At 42.2% G+C, this 20,223-nt stretch overlaps 1 protein-coding gene across 1 annotated transcript in view; it reads right to left on the bottom strand.

The window, feature by feature from the left end:
• MOCOS (molybdenum cofactor sulfurase) overlaps positions 1–20,223 on the bottom strand; it is a 220,706-nt gene that overhangs the window by 126,769 nt on the left and 73,714 nt on the right. Inside the window, exon 4 of the mRNA XM_033076845.1 lies at positions 2,698–3,336. Within this exon, the coding sequence (XP_032932736.1) occupies positions 2,698–3,336 (639 nt within the window). The remainder of the gene's footprint in view (positions 1–2,697; positions 3,337–20,223) is intronic.

Below are 20,223 nucleotides of genomic sequence, written 5' to 3' on the forward strand. Positions count from 1 at the left end.
GTTATCAAACCTTTCTGTGTAACCAAAACATAGAAAGGAAGCCTCCAGGGGGTGCAAGCAAAAACAGTTGGTCTAGGAGGAATACAGAGGGATTGTCTGAGCCACTGGTCATCAGGCTAGGAAAAGTAGAGCCCTGAGAGAATTAAATCTGGACAGTGATGTCAAAAGAAAAGGGAAAAACTGTACATCAGTAGTAAAAGGAAGACTAGGAAAAATGTGAGTTCTCTCCAGAAGGGATCAGGACAGTTGGTTACCCAGGATATGGAGAAGGTTGAAGATATTCAATGAATTTTTGCCTCTGTCTTGAAAGGTAAGTGCTCCAGCCACACTGCCCAAGTCATAGAATGAAAAGGCAGGAACTGGAAGAATGAGGAAATGTAGGAAACGAAAAGGTTTGAGACCATGCAAGGAATCTGAAGGTGACCAAGTCCATGGAATCTGATGAGATGCATCTGTGGGTCCTGAGGGAACTGGTGGGTGAAGTGGCTAAGCTACTTCCCATTGTATTTGAGAAGTCATGGCAGTCAGGTGAAGTTCCCACTGCCTGGAACCTCCACTTTAAAAAGGGAGGAAAGAAAGACCTGGGAAACTACATGTTGGTTAGTCTCACCTTGGTGCCCAGCCAGAACATGGAGGAATCACCCTGGAAATTATGCTAAAGCACATGTTAAATAAGAAGGTGATTTCTGCCAGCCAACATGGTTTCACTCAGGGCAAACCATGTCTGACATATTTGGTGTCCTATTACGATGGCACTACAGCATTGGTGGATAAGGGACGAGCAAGTGACATCTACCTGGACTTGTGGGAAGCACTTCACATGTCTTGCATGACACCCTTGCTCCTAAACTGAACAGGCAAGCATGGGTTTGACAGATGGACCACTCAGTGGATGAGTGGATGGACTGGCTGGATGATGACATCCAAAGAGGTGCCACCAATGACTAGATGTCCAAGTGGAGACCAGTGACAGGAGGTGTTCCTCAGGGATTGATATTGGGGCTGGTGCTGTTCAACTTCTTTGTCAGTGATGTAGGCAGTGGAATTGAGTGCAGCCTCAGCAAGTTTGCCAATGTCACCAAGCTGTGTGGTGCAGCTGACATACTGAAGGAAAGGGATAAGGGCCTGTGACAGCCTTGAGAGATGGACCTGTGTGAACATCATAAATCTCAACAATGCCAAGTAAAAGGTCCTGCACACGTGTCAGGGCAATCCCAAACACAAATATAGGTTGGATGAGAATGAACCTATCAGCCCTGGGGAAGAGGACTTGGATGTGTTGATTGATGACAAGCTCTACATGACCCTGCAATGAGTCTGCTGGCAGCCTAGAAAGCCAACCGTCTCCTGGGATTCATCCAAAGCAGTGTGGCCAGCATGTTGAGGGAGGTGATTCTGCCCATCTGCTCTGTTCTCATGAGACTTCACCTGGAGAGCTGCATCCAGCTCTGGGGTACCCAACATAGGAAGGAAATTGATCTGTGTGAGTGAGTCCAGAAGAAGGTCAGGAGAATGCTCAGAGGACTGCAGTAGCTCTCTTACAAAAACAGGCTGAGAGAACTGGGGTTGTTCAACATGGAAAGGGGAAGGTTCAGGGAAGACTTTACAGCAGTCTCCCTGTACCTGAAGGAGCCCTACAAGAGAACTGGAGAGAGACTTTTTACAAGAGTATATATTGAAAGGACAAAGGGAAATTCAAATGGAAAGGGGGAAGGTTTCAATTAGATATGAGGAAGGATTTTTTAACTGTAAGGGTGGTGAGGCACTGGAAAAGGTTGTCCAGAGGAGTTCCTCAATGCCTCATCCCTGCAAGTGTTCAAGGCCAGGCTGGATGGGCTTCTGAGTAATCTGGTCTAGTGGAAGACCACAGCATGGAGCTTAGAAATAGATGATCTTTAAGGTCCCTTCCATATCAAACTGTTCTATGATCCTATGATGAAATGCTGATCTCTAGCATTTCCTTTGTGCAGATGTGACACAGAAAGAAGGACCCTTTACTGCATTTATGTAAGTTGCCACTGACATGAAGGAGGGGAGCAGAGAGACCAAGCATGACTAAGAGTGGCACTTCAGTGTGCTCAGGAACTGGTGAAGCTTACTTTATTACCCTGCATTTCCTTATCTGTGTATATTTGACCTCCTTTAGGTGTTCTCTATTTTCTGTAGGAGAGCTTCAGAGCTACTTTAGAACCTCAGTCAAGGAATAAGAGCATCACAAGTATTTGTTGTAGGTAATGCATTTTACTTGTTCTGATAAAGCTTTGTCTTGAGGGTAACACATTGCACATTTCCAGTGAAATATATAGACCTAACTTTACAGTTTCACTGAGGGTAGTTACACTACAACCTTGCTCTGCCTGCTTTGGGTGCAGAGTTTCAAAAACAAATCAAGTTTCCACTGAGGTACCTTAAATACAAATTAAAAAATGCATGGATTTACTTTTATGTCACTGAATGAAGCCTTATATTTTTACCAGATTTGGCAAACTAGATCAGGAAAGGAAGGTAGATATTTCAGATTATGTTCTTTAGATAAGAAAAAAGAATAGTAAGAAAAACTGAGTCAGATGTGAAATACCTATCCAACTGCATAAAAAAGCACACGCATCACAGCCCAGTGCATATACCAAGCCTGACACATTTGTCTGATGCAAACAGTATCAACAAAAAATCTTGTTTTGTTAAACAAAGCCTTACCTTTCTGCTATGGATTTCCTTGGGAAATAAAAATCCTCTTCTGCGAGGTAGGCAGCTGCAGTTCCACCTCCAAAATAGGTTTTCCTCAAGAGGGGAGCAATCCTGTTGTTTACCAATAATGCTCCTAAACCAGTTGGGAATCCAAAGATTTTATAGAACGAGATGGGGATAAAGTCGGCTTGGTGAACTCCCAGGTCTAATGGAGAACTGCTCACATATGAGGCTGCATCTAGTAGAACAAACCACTTCCCTGGTATTTTGATGGGGCAGAGTTTCCCAGATTTTATGTCCTGTATCCACGAAAGGGGATATTTGGTGCCAGAAAAATTGCTCTGAGCTGGGTAAGAGAATAGATGAGGTGTTGTGCAGTTTTGTTCTTCAGCTGGCAATCTGCTTTTTGCTAACAAAATTTCCTTTGGTTTTATTGGAACAGACAAGACATTCATTGAAGCAGCTATGCCCCTCATACCAACCACAGATGTGTGGCTGTCAGTTAGGTAACAAAATCGACTGCTGGGTTGCTTTGTGCCTTCAGGTATCCAAGGGAATGATTCTGCTATCAGTTTAAGTGCAGCTGTGCATCCAGATGTGAAAATGATGGTGTAATCCTCAGCAGTAGTATGAAAGTGTTGCAATATTCTGAAAAATGAAAAAAAAAAATCTATTTATTTTCTGATTTTTCTCTTTTATTGCTGTGTGATATATTTTGGTTTTCCTCACCATAAGTTCTACTCTGATATCAGATATTAATAGAAGTAGACAAGTTTTGCCAAACAGTACAATAAACTTCAGCAAGGGAACCTGAGTCATTTTGCCCACAAGAGACTCCTTTCAGTGTTAAGTGAACGTGGCTGTGTTCTTAAGAAGCCAATTTGCCTGGCTCCAAATAGAGTGGCCAGTCTGATCCCTCAGCAGAATCAAGCCTGCATATAATTAAAATTACACAGTCCTTCAGAGAGACCAGTTTTATTTGCAAATTATGACGGTTTTCAGTTTACAAAATATTTGGACAGAATATGTTTCAGTTAAGATAATCTACTTAAATAGTGGGCATCCAAAATAAGGCTCACAGTATTCAACAGGGAAACCTTAGCAAACAGCTTTGCTCCTTGCTTATGTTATTAACTACAGAAAGAGAAGGCAGCAAGAAGCAACACACATTTCCATGGGCCTTATGTACACAAAGCTGTAATCTGTGTACTCCACAAAGGTAGCCCAAACTAGAAGAAATCTAATGTTTTCCAATAAGGCAGACTATGAAAAGCAAACTATTCTCTGGAGGCATGTCTATGCTACACATTCTTTGATGTCTTGTGTTGGCTCTAAACTACCTTTTCTGAACACCATCTAACACAGCTTGTGGTACCCATGCTAGGTTGTGCATCTACTACAGTTTTGCATTGTGCAAGATGAGTCTTTTCAGAGGCTGAGGAACAGCTTCAATCCAGTCACTTTTCTTACCTATTTCACCTCAGGGACTTTTCTCTGAATTAACTTTATAAAACTCCTAGTAATATAAACAGAAAATGAAACAAACATCTGAAAGACATCAGCTTCAGTGAATGGAGCAAAGAAAATTGAACTAGAGCATGCATGTTACTGTTCAGAAATGCTTTCCAAGCAGCTGGCATTCTGATCTGTAGAATTCCAAGATACAGACCAGGATTTAAAGCCTATGAACTCTGCTTTCCAATGTGTATCATTAAAAGTTTGTATGTTTTATACAACAGGATATTCCCTTGCTAGAAGAGACAGAAAATGAAGATAGAGGAGCATTTAATGGTAAGTTGTAGAAAAGATTATGTGACAAATTCAAGTTAAAAATCCTGAAACATAGGACAGTGGTGAAATTCCTTCAAATTTGATTCACCCAGTCTGAAATAAATGCAAAGGGTTTTACAGCTGCATGGTAGGTGCAGCAGTCAAATATTAAACACTGGAAAAGAAACTATTGCAATGGCTTTGATGATTTGCACTATAAAAAACAACTCTAAAAAGGCCCACTGAAATGATATTATGAATACTTTTGTCAGCTGAAGAAAACTCTTATGGTACTGGGAAGTACAGGATGCAACAGATGGATTCATAGACCCAAATGAGACTTGACTTTCTACAAAAATGTTTGAGAACTGATGCAAATGGTAGGTATTTTATTTCTTCTGGAAATGAAGAAAGAACTGCAACTCTAATGAAGAAGTAGGTCATGGATTTAGGCTTTAAACATTCCAATAAACCATTTGAAAGAATTCATAAGAATCCTTCTGAAACAGTCTTGCCAGGGATAGTTGCTGCAAGCATTCACAGCTCCAGACATAATTTTTAAAGACCATAGAAACCAAACTTTTCCATTAGAGTTTAGAAACTCTGTTAGGGATGAAGACAGGAAAAATCACAGACGTTTTGTATCAGGTATTGAGCTGACAACCTGCCTCATTCATCACTGTGACCTGCTCTGTCTGGTCACTGAATCACTCCCCTTGCCCCCTGCACAGAGCCATGTAGCCTTTCTCTCCACCACCTGCTTTGCAGCCTGGAGCATGTGTTTGTGTCATATAGGACATCTGAGTGAAGGAACTTGAAACCCTTAACCCAGCTGGCTCCAGGGTTAACACTCAGAACCATGCCTTGCATTTCAGTCCTGATACCATTCTGCCTTTATTCTTCTTTCCTTGCATTTACCTAGATACAGAAAAGGTGGAAAGCAGAAAAAGCAAGAGTCATAATTTCTTCTTCAGGGCTACAGAAGGAAAGCATCATACCTCTGTTTCTAGGGGAAATGAATGGTGGAAAGCGGATCAAAAAGGAGGCTGGATCTTTGTGGTTACGGGCATAATTTTTAATATATTATCTGATGTGGCTTATTTTTGTATATCTACAGATTTTGGAATCATCATTGCACAGGTTGTACAATTCCAAGAAAAATTCAACAACAGCAACAATAAAGTATCCACCTTGGTATATTTTTACCTCTGTGAGTTGTAGGACAAGTTATATACTCACATGTATGTGCACAGACAGAATACATTTTGAGCTAAAAACTTGGTGATAGGAGCAAATTCTTAATATGTAATATCTTTTCATAAGAGTGAGCTGACAAGAGCAACAGCAAAAACTAAGCTGAAGGTTATTATCAAGTCTACTCCTCTTTTACTCTCTATAATTTCTCTGTTCTCATTCCCACTCAGCCTCTTTGTGCCACACAGGCTCAGTGCAAGGTGAGACGCACTGGGTAAAAAGTGAAATTTTGCGTAAGAATAGCACTGGGAGTTCTCCATTGGAATTGTACTTGCTTACCACAGTACTTAATTTGACCAAAAGACACTGTTAAATGACTACAGCTGGGATGTAAAAATGGTGGAATGGGATTTAATAACAGGATGCTGTCACCCAACCATGAATATCAGAGCCAGTGAGTACTTCTACTAAACATTTTCAGAATACTACAAGACAATAAATACTATTTTGGATTGTTTAGGCTCACAAATAGTGACAGCTCTATGTTTAATTCAAAATGAGTGAGACAAAGTTCATTGGTATTTTAGCTATATTTAGTTTTAATTCATTCAAATTCAGAAATAGCAGAACAGTTCTGTAATAAAATCTCTGACACAACACTGATATATAATCTATTCAGTTCAGTACCAGAAATTGACTTTCACACGAAAAAAAATCAAGAAGTCTCCAAATAAATTAGAGGCTTTTTTAAAAAATCCATTTCAGTTCCTAAAGCTAGAGAAACAACCAACTTATATTTCTAATTTACTTAGATAGGAAATAGATTATTTTGAGAGTCAAGTTAGCTACCTATTGCATTTTGAGTCTCCAAATGCCTATAACACTGCTATGAATCCAGTACTTGCAAAAGAGGTGGAATTTTTAAGGTCAGACTTACATTTTGATTGAACTATTTCTAACCTTGAAAAGGTAAGTAAATAAATAAAGCAACAGCAACTGAGTTCAGGGAATTTTCTTCTCCAGAATGACTTCTGATGTGCAGACCAGAAAAGCTACAAGAACCTCAAAATAAGGTTTATAAAATGAAAACCACAAACTCCTGAACTAGAGCAGCACTGCCATGATAAAATCAGAGTACTCTGGGACAGAAAACTGCAATACATCCCCATGACTTCTGCAGCCCACAGGCCTACATCCTCTGTTTTGACATGGATATTGGGAAGCACTGGCTATTACACACAAAATTCCTAATGCTGCCTGTCTTTTTGCAAGAAATACCCCATTACAGTGAAATGCAGTACACCTTTATTACACTCCAGGAAGATTTATAGCCATATATAAGGTCGCCGTTGGCAGCAGGACTAAAGACTTGCGGTAGAAAAGTGATAACTTGATCTACTACAGCTGACAGCTGCAAAGAGCAGTAGCATTTTATAGTATTACAAATCCCCACTTTTCAAAGGACTCTGAAATAAATGACTAAGAGGGTAATTGTTTCATTAAACATATGGATACCACTGTGCCATCACTTGCAAGGTGGCAGAAAAGCTGAGGAACCAGTCTCTTGCTGTCAGACTGGCAAGGTGAGGGAGGAAGCTGAAGCTCCATCTTTGCAGGACATTGAAGGCCCACCACGAGTGGTCACCTCTTCTCCTTGTCCTCTCAACATCCCCAGAAGCACAGATCGTGACACAGGTCTTGCAAGCTGTCCAAAGAGAAGGCACTGAAAATGCCCTCACTTGATCACACTTCCCTGTGCATGTTTGTATTCTGAAACCTCTCTGTTAGCTGGTGTTTAATCATTTTTAAAAGTTGCCAGGAGACTTTTGTCTCCTCACAACAACAGCTAAGCCAAAATACCTTTCCACTTCAAAGTAAACACTGGTAAAGAAAGTCAATTTTCAACCCAGCCAAGCCTGCTGTCTCATTTTATATGCCTAACAGTTGCATTATCTAAGTTTTCTAATCCAAAATCCTGAAATAATAGTTTAATTAGAATTACCACTCCCCAGTGCCACTGGCAGCTCTGCAGAAGGTAACAGATACTATTAGTTCAGCTACCTTAGGGACACTGTGACACCCAAAGTTAGATGAGAGAGATACTCTCCAAAGTTGCTGTCTGGCTGCCCTTCCCTCATGCAAGATGCCCCATGTTTCTCCTTGCTATCAGCTCTCTGTAGCTCTCAGCAGAATATCAGTAGCAAACTTAATCCCATATTGCACTACTTCCATTGCATCCTCCCAAAATTCAGCTGATTGACATGGCTTTTCTTCCATGCTGCTAGGATTAAAATACTTCTAAAATACAGTTACATCAATTTCTCTCTATTGAAAACTACCTTGTGAAAACAGCTGGAAAAAAAAAGTTGAAAAGCAACTTATATTTTCTAGGTTTTCTTCTCTCCATACTTGAATTCCAATTGGTGCAAACATTTCCATCTCTATTGGCAAGACCAAAATATGGTCAGGGAGTCTGTGGTTTATATGCTTTATATTTGTACAGTAATTTCACGAATAAAAGCCGTACTGAGTATAAGCCGCATCTCTGGGTGTTGGCAAATATTTCGTTTTTTGTCCATAAATAAGCCGCACCTGAGTATAAGCCACTCTGTCGTTCGCAGAGAGGACCCGCGTGCAACAAAGTTGCCAATTAGTAACAGAATCGCGGCAGGGCGGGGTTTACTGGCTCAGCTCAGCTCAGGGCTGCTGACAGGGCCGGGCAGCTCAGCCCGGCACTGCCGCTCGGCGGGGCCGCTCGGGGCCAGCCGCCGCTGCCACTGGGCTCGGTCACCATGGCCCGGCGCTGCCCCGCGGTGGCAGGCAGGGACGGAGCCCCCCGCCGCCTCCCCAAGCTGCGGCCATGGCGGTCCGGGTCCCCTGCCGCCTCCCCGAGCCACGGCAATGGTGGCACAGGGTCCCCACCACCTTCCCGAGCCGCGGCAATGGCGGCGCGGAGACCCCGCCGCCTCCCCAGGCCGCGGCAACGGCGGCGCGGGGCCCCCCCGTCTCTCCCCCGGGTTGCGGCAGAGGAGGGAAGGAGAGAGTTCTCCCTCCTCTCTCCCCGCCCCCTGCGCTGCCTGCAGGCAGCCAGGCTCCACCTGCGGCGCAACAGAGTAACAATTCGTAACAATCGCGAAATGCCGGCTTTTAATGGCAGCTGCTCGACTCTGCACTCTGGCTGGCACTTCTGAGGTTGTAAATGTCAGAAAATTACAGTAATTTCACGACTATAAGGCGCACCCTTTTGACTAAAATTTTCCCCTGAAACCGGAAGTGTGCCTTATAGTCCGGTGCGCCTTATCTGATGGACAAAGTGGCAAAATTTGCCAAACCAGAAGTGCGAGCCGCGAGGGGGAGTGGCCCCGCAGCAGGGCTGGGCTATGAGGAGGGAATGGCCCCACGGGGCTGTGCCTGGCTGTGAGGAGGGAGTGGCCCTGCGGGGCTGTGCCGGGCTGTGAGGAGGGAGTGGCCCCACAGGGCTGTGCCGGGCTGTGAGGGGAGAGGTGTCCCGTAGCAGCGTCAGGATGTGAGGGGAGAGGGGTTCTGCGGGGGGGGCCTGCCGGCATCAGGGTGGCCTCCGCGCGGGGTAGGAAAGCCGCTGGAATCAGGGCAGTGGCGGCGCGGGGCAAGCCCGCTGGCATCAGGGCACCCGGAGCCCCAGGGAACTCTTGGAGCAGCAGGGCCCTGGGGACGCCGCATGGAGCGGCGGCGGGCCTTTTCCAGCCCCAGGGACGCCGCACGGAGCGGCGGATACAGGCGGGCCAAGGGGCCAATGGCTGCCGGGTTGGGGCGGGGCCTTGGTCAGCAACCGTGCGAGGGGAGATGGGGGCGGAGCCTCGCTGCAAAAAAAAAAAAGGTGCGCCTTATAGTCCGGTACGCCTTATCTGATCTGCAAAGTTGCAAAATTTGCCGGCTCCCAGGGGGTGCGCCTTATAGTCCGGTGCGCCTTATGGTCGTGAAATTACTGTATTCACATATAAGCCGCTCCTGAGTATTAGCCGCATTTCCGGTTTGGGAGCCAAATCTTAGTCAAAATGGTGCAGCTTGTATTCATGAAATTACTGTATTCATAATTTTATTTAGATTGTATGAGTTTTCATGAATATCATGAGTACAATGATTCTCAAGTCAGTAGCTGATTTATGCTGAAGAAACCCTTATGAAAATTTAAGTATGACCATTGTAACAGAGGATTCAGATTTGAAGACAGAAGATGGTTACCTATTCTAGTTTAGGAAGCACTTCATAAAGGAAATTTTTCAGCTGCATATTTACATCTAAAATTTATTTTTATTTTAGCATTTTTCAGCATCCTGCTACCCAGATTCACAAATCCAGTTTGGACTTGTATTGAGAGATGCTTACCTTGGGCCTTAGAAATAACATCACACTGTTTTCTGCTTTATGGAAACTCTGAAAAGATGTAACATGCTGTTTTTTAATGATGAGTCTTGTAAGAATGAAATTTAAAAATTACTTCAGAGTCAGAAAATATTTTATTTTTTTAAATTTTGTTTAAATGATACTTTAAAAAAATTAAATTTTGTAACTAGTATTTTAATCCTTTCTGCACAGAAGTGTAGGTCAAAGTAGAGACTCTCTGAGTCTACATTTCTGGGTAAGAGTGTTTTAACATTCCCCATTTATTAATTAAGAGTCAGATCCAGCTATCAAACACCCAACGCAAAAACTCCCACCAACTTTAGTGAGAGTTCCTAAGGCCTTGTAAACTGCTGTGGCTGTTACAGAGCAGGACGCATCCCTGCTTTCAGGCTTAACTTCATGTGCAGCAGCAGTTCTATATATGTTTTTCTCTCTACATTTACAGAGAAAAAAGGAAAAAAAGATGTGGCCATCCTCATTCAAGCTAGCACAGAAAAGATACCACAGAAAAGGATACCATAGAAAAGGATACACTTCTTAACATACAACCCAAATTTTCTTTAATTTCTGTTGATGACAGAAGTGACAGCTTACATCTATATCCAGGAAGGGAATGATCCAGTTTATAAATTAAAAAGACAAGCTTTCTTATTTTATAACTTATTTCATAAAGGCAAGGTCTATTCAATCCAATATGTCACAGCACCAAGTTATATTCTCATTGTCAATTCCCAAATCAAACAAATGCAAACTAAAATCTATAAATGCTTTAAAGAATCAAATATATTCAAGTAAGAAAAACTTCACCTACCCTGTCTCCCTTCAGCAAAACATAACAATGAAATAAAGCCCTTGTAAAGGTTTAGGTTTGGGGTTTTTTTGTCTGGTTTGTTTATTTTTTTTTCTTACAGCAATGTTTTAATCAGAAATCTATACCATATAATCTGTAACCTGGGCAGCTAATCTGGTGGAGATCCACCAAATTGAAGAATTTGCCCTTGGGTTATTACCAGCATGAGAAAGAACAGTGACATCAACAATCTTTTACAGTTCTCTCTCAAAGTTTTCTCAGTCAATCCCCTTTTCAGTTTCCTTTCTCATACTGACAATTCACAGATTTAAATTTTTCAGAGCACATGCTAACTGTGAAATAGCTGCACACTGCCTTGTTTATCCTCAGTAGTTACATACACATAAACTTCTTTTCTGACCATTTTACTTCAAATGCATTCATTCTAAACTCAGCTTCTTTCCATTACTGCTTGCACAAGAGTGATTAGGATCTTACCCACTGACATGACTGTTGTTTATTTGCTCCCTGGAGATAAAATAAATGATTAGATGCAATGGACCTCGTAAGTTCCGCTTGGCATGGGCAGGTGATGGAAAAATCCTTCTGTTGGAAAGCATTACTTTCTTTAGGCATTCACACTTAGCCCTGAATTGAAGCATTATAATCCTTTACACTTATTCCTCCAGTGAACTGGAAACACCCTGTGGAAATATCCATGTGCTTACAAAGGGTCATAGCCAGTCCTCACCAAACAAATCCCCTCTCCAGCTCCGCCAAGCTGGCAGCTCAGCAGAATGCCTGGAGTTTCCTTTGCACAACAGCTTTAGAAGAGCAGGAGCTCTTTAATGGCCATAAAACATCTTCCTGCAGGAAAAGATGCTCTGATGAACAAAGCCTGTGAGAAGCACACACCCTGACTGAGAGGTGCTGACCCTCATTACTCATTTCAAAAGGCACATCCAGAAGGTGTTCAGTGTCATACCTGGCACACTGGCAGAGCAAACTACAAATAAGGGTGGTATTATGGCTCTGCATGTAATCAGAAGAGCAAAACAGTCAGAAGGACTCATAAAATTCACAAAATCCGATGCTGCTAGCAACCTGTTGGTACAGTTTGTTCTAACACACAAGTATAACTCCTCTCACTGACAGAAGTCTCTAATGCCTGTAACTTTCTAAATGTGGCAGAAACCCCATGGTAACTCTTTTCTTTGAAATTAACTGTTATTTTTCTGTGTAGAGAGGGAAGATCAATAGCTACGGGATTTTAAAACCACTTTGTGGATATTTTTCCTGAGTAAGATCAGCCAGACCTGTTTACTTCAGAACTTGAACAAGTGCCAAAGATGTGTAAAAACATCCATGAAAACCCAGTATTTTCATTAATTACAACACAAATTATTCTGAAAATTTATACTATAGGCTCTTTAAAGGAAAATTCACCACCTGGTATTCAAGTAACCAGGCAAGAAATGTAAAAAAAAAACCCCCATGATTTAGGCAACCATTTAAGGCGGACTAGCCATAAACATCAAACACATCACAAAAAAGTTTCAAACTGTATTTACACAAACTAATTACCAAATTAAAAAACTAAAAATTAAAATGAATCAGTTTTTAAATCATTCATGTCTTAGAATTCAAGGTATTTCTGCAGCAAATTTTAGGAGTTACTAGGAGGAGGGAAAGTTAAAAACAAACATAGGAAGGTTTTGTGCATGGACTAGCATACCACTTCAGTTAGTGTCTAGGCACTCCAGCACGAGATGTTTTCAATACAGTACCTTCTTTATAAGTGACCCCAAATACCTGAAGTCACTGTATTTTCCTCTTACCTAGCACAGAGCATAAGTTTTATATTTAGGCATTCCCTGAACAGAAACAAACGTAACAAGATTTGCTTCAGTGGTGAGCACTCAAGACAGCACAATACCAGCCAGAAGTGTAATTTCTACCATGAATATGTCCAATATCCTATCTACAAGCTACAGGAACAAATTAAAGGGCATGCACATGGAAATTTGCATCACTGTAAGACATCCGCACTGTGGACACCAGAAAAAAATCCCTTAGACACCTTAGAGCCACCCGAAGACCACAGGGTTCATATCAAGAAGCTCATCTGACCTAAGCTGGAGGTCTGCTTTAGGCTAAGGCATTCCATCCTGGACATGTCCAAATCCTTCCACTGCATGCCAAAGGCATCCAAATGCCTTGGGCACCATACACAACTATGCTCATCTAGCTTAACCTCAGCATCTTTGCAGTGCAAACATCCCTCTTCCCAATCTTACTAAGTAAATTCTGCTCTCTGACCTTTCCACATGTTCTGAGCTCCTGCTGGCAGACTCAGCGTTGCAGTGTCGAATTAATGCTGCTAATGCCAGCAAGTATCACTGCCATGAGGACTGCCTACCTGCCACAGAGATATTTGCTGGTAACTGGTCAGAAGTTATACATTTTCTTCTCTGATTCTTGGAAACTGAAGCATAACACTTGGCTATTTTCAGTTGCACGACAAATATTGTAAATTTTGTAAAGGTTGTTTCAGGAAAAAAAAAATCTCAGATATTGTGATGGTTCCACAATCTCAAGTTTTACAGTGGTTAACCTTTTAAGTAACATCAGACAAGAAATTAAATATACTTTACAGTGCTAAAAAAACTTTATAAGCTAGCCTTTTTTCCCCCTTAAATAACATACCATTGCTTCCAGTCTTTTTTAAACATTATTCTTTGTTTAACTTTTATTTAGTGGAATTTGTTTCCAGATCAGATTTGGCCTTTAAACTGTGTACTTTTGTGATCTCTTCAGCCATGGTGGTTTGTTCTTTCTTTTACAGTAGTTTTGTAGCTATTTAAAAAAACTACAGCAATTTTTTCCTGAAACAGTGTGTCACATACCCCAGACACTCTAACACTGGCCAATCTCTTTTCCCTGTAGGTGCCAGATAATGGACATGTGACAATGAGTCCATGACCTGTTTGCAAAATGGATTTGCTGTCAAGTAAGCTTGACTTATTTGCACATTGCCTGATATTTTAGACTGTAAGGCATGAGTAATGAAGCATAGCTGCAAAAGCATAATCCAGCAGCTCTCACACTCTGCAGCAACAGTTAAGCTTATTCTGTGGTGTGTGAGTCAAGCACAGGCATATGCTCACTGACTCTGTCATTATTTACTTTGTCTTTTTGGGCTGGTATTGCCTCGGATTAAGGCAGGCTTGGAAGGCAGGAGGAGAGCAGTTGTGCAGACAAGCCTGTGCAACTCCCATGTACCAGGGTTTCTCTATACCTGCTCCAAGCAAGTCCATCCCTGAGCCATCCTGAGTGCCAGGGATCTAAGCACAATTGTTGTGACAAGGTGTGTGAGTCCCAAGCACTCCCACAAGGCTAAAAATCTTCTTCCACCATCTTCCTTTGGAAGTCAATCACTCTGACTTGTGGCTATCAGAAAATGGATACGCCAGAGTGTGTAGCCTGTGAAGAACATAGCTGCCTACCTCCCTGGTAGGATGAGCCACTGGGAAGACATCTTCCCAATGCTGAGATCTATCTGATGGTTTCTACTCCAATTCCTGCTCTGAAACAAGACCTTGTTCAGATCCTTCAAGATCCTAATCTTGAAACACATCAACTACAAATGAAGTATGGTCACATCAGTGATCACATATGCATTGCAATTCTTTACTATTAATATGTTTCTCTGTAGTAATTGCAAAACACAAAGTGAAAGGAAACAAAGACAAAATGCTTTCATATCAAAATGAGTCCACTACATAAAATGCTTACATAGTGGTGGTGAAGTACCCTGATTCCAAATATCCAGAAGCTCAGAAATTGACTATTTCCAGTATAACCTCTTGGAAACATATTGCCACAGTATGACTGATGGTCTGATTATAAAAAATCATCTGACCCCCCCCAGCCAAACCTTTCTTGCTCAAAAGGAAAAAAGAATTATGAAGAAAGGATAATTTTTTGCAATTCATAAAAGGCCTGTACAATGAGTTCACATTTACTTGAGAAATGTGGCTCAGAACTTTGGAGGTACTGAGGTACTTAAAAGGGAATTACACGATTTTGTGAATCTGGGTCTCAGTTACTATAGTGACAGGGACTATGGTAAATGATCACACATATATAGGCCTTATTTCATCAAGGGTAGCTTTTCAAGTACTGTGCTTTTGTCTGGAAATTACTTTAGATGAAGATGTTAATCTGAAATCACCACAATCTGCTTTCAAAACACAGAGGACTTACATAAATCTATTTATTTCAACAGTATTTTACATGGCATGGGTATCCCAGCAAATCAGACAAATCCTCAACAGCAGTCTGTACTTCACCTTGCTGTGGGGAAAAAGCCACAAGAGTGAAGCCTGGAAGACAGCTGGCCACCATTTATTTGCCATTTGTTTTTCATGCAATGTGATGTCCCACTTCAGCAGCATAGCTCTGATTCTGCTTCCTAGGAAGAGGATTGAAGCATTTTATACAAAGTTGCAAAAACTTCCTTAAGGGCAGTGACAATAATATGAAGAGCACAACCAATAAGTCTTGGCACACGAACTCCTGAAACCTGCAAGGCTCATGCTTTAGTAAAAGAGTGGACTATCTGATTGCTTGTGAGTTAGAAAGAACACAGTATCATAAATTCTTAGTGAAACCATCTTGGTGACCATAATTACAGAAATACTCAAGAGTGAAAGGCTTTTCTGCTTATTTGATGAACTGACCAAAGGATTCTTGGTCTTAGTGTGCCCTTGCTGCATGCTATTCTCACTGAACCACATTCTTGTGTTGGCTCAGACAGCCTCAAGATTTCCCAGAAACTGTGAATGGATTTTTTTTTCATATGGGAAACATAATTTCTGCCTGTCAAGGCTCTCTTCATTCACCTTAAATCCTGACAATTGAGCTTCCAGTGCTTCTGGCAGTTGACAGAGAAACTGCTTGACACATGATGGATGCAACAAGGCATAAATGGTTGTTGAGGGATAGCCTTAAAACAAAGCTGGTGGCAATCTACATCAGGGAAAAAGGAACAATAAAAGCATTTTAAGGAGCTCACAAGTGACATTTTTAGAATAATAAAATGAAAGCAGCTTACAGGAAACTTAAAATTCATAGGATCACAAAGCCTCCATATAAAAGTCATTGTTTTATTAATTGAAGAGAAAACATGGATAAAACTCAGGAACCAGATGCTGCAATCCTTCCCATCTTTTCTAAGGATCATTCTGTTCAAACCAAAATGGACGTGACAATCATAAACTGAAACTAATGCTGCTTGAAGTGTCCCTTTAGCTAATCCTGATATAAATTAAACACAATATTGATTAGAAAATTCACACCAGAAGATGAATATGAAATAACCCTTCCTTTTTGAAAATCTGAAGAAATAAAAAGTGACTAAAACCACGTATTAACAGCCACAATTTCATATAATCCTTCTACATTTCAACTTCATCTTGGAGAGCTTCTAAGAAAAAAATCTGAGTAAAAAAAGGTAGTGGTTGCCCTGAATTTCTCTTTTTTGTCACTATCTAGCCTCTAGGAGATAGAAACCTGATCCAGGAGGCTAGGAAATCCAGATGTGAGATGGTCAATTAATATATGGAAATACACACCCATGGTGCCTATATTGTGCCAAACATTCTGAAAGCAAATTCATCACTGCAACCTCAGTAGAGCCAATTACAAGGAGTAATACTTAGGAACCTATTGATGGCACTCCTAGTGTGCCACCCTGCATAGCAAAGTCACAAAAAAGCCCCAAACAACAGGTCTGGGAAAGATTCTCAAAATGAGCAGAGGACTACTCACATGCATAGGATATTGCCATGCACAAGATGATACACCATGCTCAGCTGAAACAAAATACTTGGCATCTTGTGTAAAAAGGACCACAGATCACACCTTCAAAATAGTGATTAAGTTGACTTTTTAAGTACAAGTTTCTTTACAGAAACAAAATCAGAAAAAAACCAACAGTTCAGGATGGAAAAACCACAGCATGTTTGACTTCTTTTGAGCGCTATTTTAACAGTTTAGAACATTTGCAAAAATGTATCTTTCATATTCCAGTTATCAGTGACCTTAAAAAAAACCCTAAGTAAAGTAACATGTTGCAGCTGACAACTGAAATCTGCACTGTAGTAGCCTTTGACCACCCGAGTTGACACCATGTGTTGAGCTAGATAAGCAGGAATACCCCTTCTTGAATACATGCAGATACATTGAAATTTCCTTATTCAAACTTGAATAATTTCACAGTACTGTCCATGTTCATGCACTGACAAAAGATTTGTTCCTCACTACATAATTTCCTAGTTTTGTTGTTGTTCAGGGAAGGGGTTACTTATTCTTCTTGTTTCCACTGGTAAATGTGTGGTCATTTAGTAGAACTAATGGTTGTGACAACACTGATGCAATTCCTGTCAATGTATGCATGTGTAGCGCCACGTGTGTTGTTACATGCTCACAGTTGCATAAAAGGAAGCTCTCTACCCTTTATTACATTTAAAGGTAAAGTATGGTCTAGAATTATTGCTACTGGGATCCAAAAGTTCTGAAAATGTATTCAAGCTAAAACAAAAGTCTGGGTACATTCATGTATTCTTATACAGTGATGAAACCCTTTTGGGAAAAATGTAATTAAGTGAATAAATCTTTCACTAGACCTAGATTTGACCTATAGCCCTCTTGCATTAGGGAATATAGGCATTCAATAAATTCAATAAATTGGAAAGCTTTATTAATGGCTGGAAAAATACATTCCACAAAAATTAGAAATTGCAACAGTTTCTGTGTTATCCTGCAGTACCACATTGCAAGAGGTTAGTTCTTGTGAAAGTGGTCTCTTCTCAAATACAAACCAGAGGGATGTGAGCAATAAGATCTGATCAGAGTTTGAGATCTCCTAAAGATGTTCTCCACAGCCCTCAGCTCAAATTCCAAGAGGATCAAGTCACATTTCATATGCATGAAGCAGGAGAACAGAATTCCAAGTTTTTTACTTTACTAAGTTTTTTCAGTTAAAATCTACTCTCTTTTTTGTCTGTACTTTTAAACCCTACCCATCATAATTTCAATACCATTTTGGAAGATTTGTCACACCTTTGATGCTTTGATATTAGCTTTGGTAACATCTAATATCATGAGGAGCAGAATGAAAAGTGAATACATTTGATGAATATTTATTCAAAGTTCTAAGGACACTCATGGTGTGTATGTCTATGCCCTTTGTACATTGCTTTCTGCAAACATTCCAGCAAATGTACAGCAAGTATAAATGATTACAGAATGTTCTAGGAAGGTAAATACTGAATTTGTAATTGTACACTAGAAATCTGATTCTAAGAGCTGTGCTCTAAAAGCAAAAGGCAGAATCTTAACACGCCTTCTGTATCTTATTAAGAGGTTCAAATTTTGAATTACAAGACTTCAAAATTAATTTCTGGCAAGAATTCCCTTCAACAAGGCTGTCAGCAAATTATGTGGTAAATAACAATCCATGCTGAAGAATAGTCTTATTTTCATGGACAATTTCCAGAATAAGTGATATGAAATTCTCAACACAGAATAAATAATTATGTTCTTTGCCCATCTCATGGTCATCAGCTCACTAGGAATTTGTCCAGAAATAGAATCAAAAGGCAACCTTTTTTCAGAAGCCATATTTAAAGACAAGCAAGCCCCAGAAGGATGTGTGAAAGTCCACTGTACTGCAGTACATATTTTTAGCTATTACACTTCAGATTTCATTAAGTGGTTGTTCAATGTGACAGAGCAGCAGGAGGTAAGTGCTCTGGTGTATCATTCCATACTTTTTAATCATCTGTCTAGACCATCTGGCTGCAACTCAAAACTGCATGTCCCTAAAACAAAGGTAGATGCATGAATTGTCAAGAGATACCATCAAAGTAAGTTACCTATGAGTATTAGCAGAAGTCAGAAACAGTAAGTGGTCTGCTATAAAAAGCAGAAGGGCTCATTCCAAATGTACTTTGCTTGTGATTCAAAGACAATTAAATGTGAAGGGTACAAGCTACTTTATATGTTGCTGCTCGTTCACATTATAGTTCTATTGGGCTCTTTTTCATTATGCATAGTTTTTCAACAAAGAAAAGGGCAAGAATTGCATAGATATTTTCAAACTTACAGTTTGATTGTTTTGAAACTCTGACATTCCTTTTTGTACCAATATTTTCATAGCTATAAAAAAATTAAAGGTATCGTTACAGCCTGTTGCACAAAAACTTCAAGAAAGCAAATTTGATCAAATTACAGTAGTTTCACAAATACAAGCCGCACGGATTATAAGCCGCACTTCCGGTGCCTCGACAATGTTGCTGTCTTTGTCAATAGATAAGCCGCACCCCGAATATTAGCCGCACTTTCGTTCGTCGCGAGAATCCGTGCGCAGCTTTCACAAATTGGCCAATTAGTAACAGGATCGCAGCATAGCGGGCTTTACTGGCTCGGGGCGGGGCCAGGCAGGCTCGGCCCGCTCATGGTTGCCGACGGGGCCGGGTGGCCCAGCTCAGCACCACGGCTCGGCGGGGCTGGCCGGGTGGTGCTGCCGCCGCCGCCGGGCTCGCTGGCCCCCCTCTCCCGTCAGCACCGCCCCGCGCCGCGTTCGCTCGCCCTGCCAGCAGGGCTGCCGCCGCCGCCGCCGGGCTCGCCGGCCACCCCGCACCGCGTTCGCTAGCCCTGCCGGCATGGCTGCCGCCGCCGCCGCCGGGCTCGCCGCCCGCCCCGCATCGCGTTCGCTCGCTCGGCCGCCGGGCTGCCGCCGCTGCCGCCGGGCTCGCCGGTCACCCCGCGCCGCGTTCGCTAACCCTGCCGGCATGGCTGCCGCCGCCCCCAGGCTCGCCGGCCGCCCCCTCCCGTCTGCACCGCCGCCGCGTTTTCTCGCCCTGGCCGGCACTGCAGGCCCCTGCACCGCCGGGCTCCCCCACGCTGCTGGCCCCGATTCTGCTGGGCTTCCCCCGCTGCCAGGCAGCCCCACCCGTCGGCCTTCCTGCTTCTGCCATGCTCCCCTGCACTGTTAGCCCCAGTTCTCCCGGGCTCCCCCGCCCTGCTGGCCCGGGCTCTGCCACCCCCCTGCCCTGCCCTGCTGGCTCAGGCTCTGCCGCCCGCCCCCCACACTGCTGGCCCCGCCTCTGCCAGGCTTTCCCACCTCTGCCGGGGCCGGCTGGGCTCCAGCTTGGCTTGGGGCTGCCGCGGGCTCTCACTTCCGTGTTGGCAGCTTTTAGAATTTTGTTAATGTATTAGCCGCCCTGGAATATTAGCCGCACTTCCGGGTTTCCACCAAAATTTTGGTCAAATTGGTGCGGCTTGTATTCGTGAAATTACTGTATTAGGTAAAACCTTGCTCTGTTGAGATT

This window comes from Catharus ustulatus, chromosome 1, assembly GCF_009819885.2.
Source record: "Catharus ustulatus isolate bCatUst1 chromosome 1, bCatUst1.pri.v2, whole genome shotgun sequence".
Lineage (NCBI taxonomy): Eukaryota > Metazoa > Chordata > Aves > Passeriformes > Turdidae > Catharus > Catharus ustulatus.